Source organism: Lipotes vexillifer, unplaced genomic scaffold (genome assembly GCF_000442215.2).
Source record: "Lipotes vexillifer unplaced genomic scaffold, Lipotes_vexillifer_v1.1 scaffold426, whole genome shotgun sequence".
In the NCBI taxonomy this organism is placed as follows: domain Eukaryota; kingdom Metazoa; phylum Chordata; class Mammalia; order Artiodactyla; family Lipotidae; genus Lipotes; species Lipotes vexillifer.
Genome location: NW_006779491.1, coordinates 3,430,894 through 3,438,918, shown reverse-complemented (window position 1 = coordinate 3,438,918; position 8,025 = coordinate 3,430,894). Strand labels below are relative to the sequence as shown.

General features: G+C 56.6%; 1 protein-coding gene across 1 annotated transcript in view; it reads left to right on the top strand.

The window, feature by feature from the left end:
- Positions 1-7,409, top strand: part of IL21R (interleukin 21 receptor) — a 14,396-nt gene extending 6,987 nt beyond the window's left edge. The window contains exons 3-8 of the mRNA XM_007452821.1: positions 877-1,076; positions 1,855-2,000; positions 3,052-3,229; positions 3,692-3,788; positions 4,778-4,862; positions 6,645-7,409. Of these exons, the coding sequence (XP_007452883.1) occupies positions 877-1,076; positions 1,855-2,000; positions 3,052-3,229; positions 3,692-3,788; positions 4,778-4,862; positions 6,645-7,409 (1,471 nt within the window). The remainder of the gene's footprint in view (positions 1-876; positions 1,077-1,854; positions 2,001-3,051; positions 3,230-3,691; positions 3,789-4,777; positions 4,863-6,644) is intronic.
- Positions 7,410-8,025: the final 616 nt, after the last annotated feature.

The following is an 8,025-nucleotide window of genomic DNA, read 5'->3' as shown; positions in this document are numbered from 1 at the left end:
GGACCGGGGCACGAACCCGCGTCCCCTGCATCGGCAGGCGGACTCTCAACCACTGCGCCACCAGGGAAGCCCAGGGCCAGCTTTTATTGTGTGGGTGATGAGAAGCCACCCGAGGGTTTTAGGCATGGGGGTGACAGGCAGTTTTTAAAGATCCTCCTGGCTGCTGTGCAAGAGGTTTAGAGAGACTTTATTCAGCAGAAGTTTCTATTCCAGCAAATATTTAGCAAATAACTGAGTTCACACATCCATATTAACCCTCAAGGGTGGTCATGTTCGCAGCCTGAAGATGTAGGTAGGGAAATAAATATCTGGTGAACACCTATACATACTTCAAAGCCCTCTGTTTCTGCCCATTGGCAGTTAAAAAGCCAGAGCATTTCCCCCCAACCTTATACTAATAGCCTCCCTGGTAGTTCACCCAAAGCAGGGGATGAAGTTCATTTGGCTCTTATCTTGGCCCTGAGCACAAGCACTTATTAGGTATTCAGCAGATGTTGGACAGAGGAGGTCAGGAAGGAGAACTGAAATGCTTAGCACCCTTTCTGTAGGACAGTGATACAGTTGATGGAACTGACAGGGACAGATTTAGGCTCAGTCCAGGCAAGAATGGCCCAAATTTCCAAAGTTAAAAGGTGCTGTCCTTAAATGAGGTAGTGAGTTCCTGGTCCCTTGGAGGCATACAAGCCGAGCCTGGACACCATCCATCAGGGCTACTTCAGGGGAGGAGTATCTTCCCAGGGAAAGGGGTAGTTGGACCAGGTGACCCCCGGTGCCACCTCAACTCCCTCCCAGCCCCAAGATTCTGGGCTGGGGTCCTGGCCCTGTCCCCTGAGCCCCGCTGGCTTCCAGCCATAACCGGCTGCTCTGTCCTTGAAGGCAAGACTCATATGGAGAACTGGAGGATGAGGTCACCTCCTGCAGCCTCTGCTGGTCCACCCACAATGCCACACATGCAGAGTACACGTGCCACATGGATATGCTCCAATTCATGGCCGACGACGTTTTCAGTGTCAACATGACAGACCATTCAGGCAACCACTCCCAGGAGTGCGGCAGCTTTGTCCTGGCTAAAAGCAGTGAGTATCCCTTGGACCCCAGAGCTGAGGAGGACACGTGGTCCCTGAGACGGCTCCCCTTCCTGCACCATCATAGCTGACCTGTCCTATGTCCTTACCTCCCCTTAGAGTTCTGCTCTGTAGATGCACCGATATTTACTAAGGTGTGATGGGTTGCTAACTAGGTTTGAGCTTTAACCAAAGAGAGGCAGCAGCGGTATGAAAAGGAGCTGGACTGGGACCCAGGATCTCGGCCTTCAGTTCTGGTTCAGCCCCTGCCTATCTGTGAACTTGGACCGGTTCCCTATTTGTAAAGTGAGGGCCCTTTTAACCCTGACTCTTAGGGATTCTGTCTACATTATGAGGCAAGTGGGGACACTGAGTCCCAAGAGAAAAACTTCCCTGAGTTTTCTCCCATTCATTAGCTCCAGTGAGGCCTGGAATTTCCCTCCAGGCCGGGAGCGGGGGGGGGGGGGGGGGGGTGCTGGCTGGTGGAAGCAGTTGTCTCTGTGGGTCCAGACCCAGGGCGGGTCCAGGAGGCAGCTTTTAGTGTGTGTGTGTGTGTGTGTGTGTGTGTGTGTCCAAAGTGGGATTTCCACAGAGGGGGTGAGAAGCCCATGCTCAGAGGCATGCAAATGCAGACGGCTAAGAGAGTCCTGCCCTCCTCGGGAAGGCCCAGCCTCTGCGAGGAATCTCTGGGGGATTTTGGCCCTAGGTTCCCAGTGGTGGGGCAGTGGGGTGAGAGGGTGTCTGCTGCAAAATCTCATCCCATTTTATCTTTCTGGCTTTTTCCTCTAAGTCAAGCCAGCTCCCCCTTTCAATGTGACCGTGACCTTCTCCGGACATTATAACATCTCCTGGAGCTCCAATTACAGTTTCTACGTGCTGAAGGGCAAACTTCAGTATGAGCTGCGGTACAGGAAGCTCGGAGACCCCTGGGCTCTGGTGAGACCCTCAGAGGATTGGGGCGGGGTGGGGGGGCGGAGGGGGAGGGGCAGTGCCGAGCATCCGGGTTGAGGGGAGGGGCAGACACAGGGGAGCTTGTAATTCACAGTCCAGAGTGGAAACCAAGGACTTGCCGGGGATGGACGCTCTCCCTTGCGCTCTCTCACTCCGTGCTGCCCTTGCGTCATTTCTCCCTGGGGTAGGAGACCCCTTAAAATTCGTTCCTTCCTGTTTTCTCCTCTATCGGTGTGCCAAGGAGGAAGGGATCAACACTGTCCCTGGTTCTATCTCAAGTCTAGTACCGTCACAGTAGAAGACATTTCAGAAATGGGGCAGACTGGAACATTCCCACTTTGATTAGAAGGGCCATAGTTGGAGAGTTCCAGAACTATCAATAACCAAGAAAATTCAGTGTCAAAGGGACCGTTGTTTCAAACGTGAAGGCTTCTAGAGGCATTCTTTGTTTAGAGTGTTGGAGAGTTCCAGAATGGCCCACCATTTAGAACAGTCACAGCTGAAGTATTCTAGAATTATCCATCCTTTAGAACGGTCTCAGTTTAAGATTTTCATAAATGCCATAGTTTAGACCATCGCCAGTGGAAGACTTCCAGAGGTACCCATTGCTAAGATGCCTGTAGTTAAAGACGCCCAGAAGTGCCCACTATTGAAAATAGCCACTGTTGAAGAATTACAGAAGTGTCCAGAGTCTGGAATGCTGCCAGCTAAACATTCCCAGGAATGGCCACTGCTGTTCCTGGGACATTCCCAGGCCCAGCCGGAAGGGTCCCCTGTGGGGCTGTGAGTCACTGAGCTGGAATCAGAGAGAAACCGAACAAAGCACTGTATCACAGGCAAGGCCAGGGCAGTGCCCATTGCTCTGTGCTGCCCACACTGGAGTGGCCAGAGCTCAGACTGACTCTTGTGGAGGGGGCGGAGACTTGCCAGGAGAAACTCCACCCCTTTCCTGGGGGCTGGTAAAGGGTGGTTCTGCTGGAGGCGGGGGCTGGCCTGGGCGGTCCTAACCCAGTGCATCCTTTCCCTGTGTTGGCAGAGTCCAGTGAGAAAGCTGATCTCAGTGGATTCGAGCAGCGTCTCTCTCCTGCCCTTGGAGTTCCACAAAGGCTCAAGCTACGAGCTGCAGGTGCGGGCAGGCCCCCAGCCTGAGTCCTCCTTCCAGGGGACCTGGAGCGAGTGGAGTGACCCAGTCGTCTTTCACACCCAGCCAGAAGGTAAGATGTGAAGCAGGGATGGATACCCACTCCTTGTACTAAATCTTGTCCTAGTGCAGTGGCCCTGAGCCCTGAGATTTTCAGCACGGCTGGAAGGTACCCACTCAGTCATGCATCCCCTTGTAGCTGTTCCACAGCGTTTCTGGGGCCCCTGCTTGCCAGGCCCTGCATTGGGTGCCAGGTGCTTCTCCTGTCAGGGCCTTTGATCCTCCTAATGTATCTGTGAAGTGGGAATTATTATCCCCATTTTGCAGATGAGAAAACTGAGGTTCAGAGAGATGAAATCACTTGCCTAGGGTGGGGGTGGGAGCAGGAGTTGAAGCCAGGTCCATCCCACTGTGAGGCACCAGCAGCCTTCCCACCCCCTTCCACTCCAGCCCAGACCCAGTGCCCTCCACACCCAGCCCAGGTGGCCTCTCGTAGAGGTTGGTCAAATTCACCCAGTGTTTTCTTCCTTTTCAGAGATAAAGGGAGACTTGTACCCTCAACTGCTTCCCATCCTGGTCCTCATATGCCTCATCCTTGTCTTCTTAGGCCTGAAGATCCACCTGCCTTGGAGGTGAGGCCAGGGAAGAGGGTAGCAGGGAGGGGCTCAGCCTGGGCCAGGACTGGAGGACACACCTGTCACCATGACAATAGTAATGACAGTGATGGTGATAATAAACTGGGCACTGTGTAGAGCACATGCTTAACCCTCACAGCAGCCATATGAGCTTGATACACGGCATTTACTTCCATTTGACAAATGGGGAAACTGAGGCACAGAGCTGTCTAGGAACTTGCCCAAAGTCACACAACAGTGAAGTGGAGAAGGAATTTCGGCCTGTGCTCATAACAGTGACCTCAGCTGTGATCTTGTCCAGTGAATTTTAAGCTTTGAGTCCTGAGGGTCAGGAGGGGCCGCCAGGTGGGGGTTAAGGGCTGGTGGGATAAACCCCCGACAATCCTGCTTCAAAACCAGAGGTTTTGCTTTTATCTCTTTATGTATTGGGTTTCTGCTGAACGTGGCCATTGAGAGAAGAGCTGATGCTGATTAAAAATATTGATAAAACCTAAGCTCCCCTGGCCTTCGTGCATGCTACTGGATGAGGCTGAGCCCTTGCTAAGTGGCAGACACTGGGCGGGGGCCCTGCATACCCTGTTCAAGGCAGAGAAGACTGCGAATCACAGAGGGTGTTGCAGACCAGTCTATGGGTGCTGGGGTGCCTGGTGCTGTGCCTATGCTTCCTGACCCCGCCCTACAGCCCCATGGAATTGGCTGTTGGCTCATCCCTGGTGGTGGAGGAGGAAGTCAAGGCTCAGGGGCCAGCCCTGGCTTAGCAGAGAATAGGCAGCCAAGCCCTTCAACTCGGAGCACCTTCAGGAGACTCGCTGCCCCTTTTTACAGATGTGAAAACTGAGGCCTGGTGCAGAGGGGCGGAAGGGAGGGGCCTGGGTGTGTCTTGGAGGCTCTGAGCCTCCCTCAGGACACATTTGGGGAGCATCTGAGCGGGAGGCCCGGCTGCCCTCTGGGAGATGCGGGGGGCTCACCTCGTCTCTGCCCTCCAGGCTATGGAAGAAGGTGTGGGTGCAGGTGCCCAGCCCAGAGCCCTTCTTCCAGCCCCTGTACATGGGCCACAGCGGAGACTTCAAGGTGAGTGTCCCCACCACATGATGAGCCCCTGGGAGCCTCTCACCCTCTGGGAGCTTGCTTCCACCCACACACCTAGACCACCAGCCCCACCCTGTAGGCCTGGGGCACCCAGATCCCCGACTCGGCCTGGAACCAGGCTTCAGTCTCTGCACATGCAAAGCGCAGGAAACAATTCCAGTGGGGCAGAGTTAGCGTAAGAATTAAACAAGATCCTGTAGCATTTCCCAACCCAAGGAACCAAACTGGGAGAGAGGGTGAGCCAGGTGGTCCCTTGAGCCACGAAGTGGCCTCCTGGTCCTTCGGTAGAAGCCCTTGCTATGGAGGTGGAGAGGGAGCAACTTCTGGGAAGGATATGGCCCTGCCTGCAAAATACACCAGCCCCATCCAGGCCCCAACCCCCACTACCAGCTCCATCGCCCTTGGGTTCTCTGTGCCTATTTACCACCACCCACCCGGTGTCGGCAGTCACCGCAGAGAGGATGTGGTGACCCACCTGCTCCAGCAGAGTCTGGAAGTCAGGAAGTGAGACATGCCATCTGCCTGGCGCTCACTGAGCGCTGTCTCACCTCCACCCTTTCATCCTCTTAGCAGCCCCTGCAGGTGGGGAGGGCGTGCTCCACCATCCCATGGGAACCACGAGGAGACCGAGGCTCAGAGCTGAGCAGGGGAGGAGCCTAGGCTGCAGCCCACATTGGATAGACCCTTTCCTCTTTCCTCTGCACTTTCCCTGAAGCTCAAATATCACATCTGTTTTGTGTTTGTTTTACCAATACTCACACAGCACTTGCTGTGCACCAGGCACTCTGCTAGGAGCACCACAGATGTTATTTAATTTATCATTTTAATCCCCACAACCACCCAGTGGAGTGGGGACTGTAAGCAGGCCCATTTTACAGATGCAGAAACTGAGGCACAGAGAGGGTAAGTAACTGGCTTAAGGCCACACAGCTGAGAAGTGACTTCAAATCAGGGGTGGTGGCCTCAGCACGGTTCTGAGAGGAGCTTTCTGATGGAGTAGGCTCAAAACTGGGAGATTTTGGTTCTCAGGGATTTTCTCTGCCAACTGGATGGAGACCCTGTGTCATGAGTGGGACCCCTGGCAGGTGAGGGCAGGGGGATCCTTAAAGTTTAGGGACAGCTGCCTCAGTCCATTGTCACCCCACAGCCCTTATCTATTCTGAGTGGCTGGTCCTTGATTCACTCCATTCATTCATTTAGTTAATATACATTTATTGGGTGCCTACTGTGTGCCAGGCACTGTGTGAGCCTCTGGGGACACAGCCGTGACCAGAAGAATTGGGGCTTCTTCCCTGGTCACGTGTCCACTCTAGTGAGGACACAAACAGAAGAATGCGTGGTTTCGAGAAATCTCCCCGAGGACATAAAACAGAAGGCCTGGTGGGGGCTCTGTCACTCAGCTCTCAGGGCCTCCCGCCCCTCGTCCCCACAGCTTGGGAATCTTGGACCCGCACCCATACAGACCCCAGACCACTGAGCAGCAGATTGTCTGCGCCTGCAGGCTGCTGAGGGCCGTGGCTCCGTGCTACAGGCAGGGAGACTGAGGCCTAGGGAGGTCGGGACAGCGGCAGGGACTGTCCCTGGATAGGGACACAGCACGGTGCTCATCTCCCCCCACCCCCATCTCTCTCTTTATCTTCTGGAGTCTTTGTCTCTTTCTCTCTTGCTGTCTGTCTCGTCTCTGTGTCTGTCTGTTGATATGCTCCCCCGCCAGCCCTTGCCCCCCATCCCATCCATGACTCTCCCCACTCTTCTCTCTCGCAGAGATGGGTGGGCACCCCCTTCACTGCTGCCAGCCTGGAACTGAGATCCTGGAGCCCAGGGGTGCCCTTGTCCCTGGAGATGCACAGCCAGTGCCTACTGCAGACTGCAGCCAAGGGGCTGGTGCCCACAGAGCTGCCGGAGCCCCCAGACCTGGTGGAAGCCGACGGGGTGCTTGAGCCGGGCTCCTGGGGCCCAGCCCGCTCCACCGCCGGCAGCTTGGGCAGCTCAGCTCACAGCCAGGAGAGGGACCGGCCGTACGGCCTGGTATCCATCGACACGGTGACCGTGGTGGATGCAGGGGGGCTGTGCACCTGGCCTTGCACCTGCGGGGATGACGGCTACCCAGCCCTGAACCTGGACACCAGCCTGGAGCCTGGCCCGGGCACGGAGGACTCGGTCCTGGGCACGGGGGCCACAGTCCTATCCTGTGGCTGCGTCTCAGCCAGTGGCCCTGCCGGGCCAGGGGGCCCCCTGGGCAGCCTCCTTGACAGGATAAAGCTGCACCTCAAGGATGAGGAGGGTTGGGCCCCCGGGCCGCCCTGGGATGGCGGGTCGCCCCGAGGGGTGTCGGACAGCGAGGCAGGTTCGCCCCCAGCTGGCCTGGACATGGACACGTTTGACAGCGGCTTTGCGGACTCTGACTGCGGCAGCCCCGAGGAGCATGACTTCAGTAGCCCCAAGGACGAAGGGCCCCCCAGGAGCTACCTCCGCCAGTGGGTGGTCATGGCCCCTCCACCTGCAGGGCCTGGGCCCCAGGCCAGCTAGTGAGGCTGACTGGCCGTCCAGAGCCGGCCATGCCACTGAGCCACGAGCCACGGACAGGGTCACCTGTGCTGAGGACAGGGTCACCTGTCCCGGCTGGGACCCCTGAGCCTGGTGTTTACAGTGCATGTCTGGGGCTCAGGTGCCCACTGGCATGGCTGCGCGTGTGAGTAGCCTGCGTGCCTGTGGACACGGAGCTCGCCCGTGGTTCTGCCATATTCCCAAGGCCACTCATGTGTCTGTGCCGACGTGAGCTTCCTGTGTGTGCGAATGTGAGCGGCACGCGTGTCTGTGGGCACGTGATGACAGCCTCCGTCCCTCCGAGGCACGTGGGTGACCCCCGGGTCACGTGCCGAGACCAGGGCACTGCCTGGGACAGACACCAAGCCCAGCCCCCCAGGTCCTGCCTGCAGAGCCACACGAAGTCCAAACTGTTCCTTATCGCCTTTCAGGGGGAGGGGAAGGGGACAAAGTGAGCCCACAGTGACCCTGGGGGTGGGAAGATTTTGGGGGGAGCCAGTGGACCTGGGTCTGAATCCTGACTCTGACACCTCCTGGCTGTGCCACCTTGGGTGAGTCACTTCCCCTCTCTGGGCTGGAGTTTCCTGTCTTAATAATG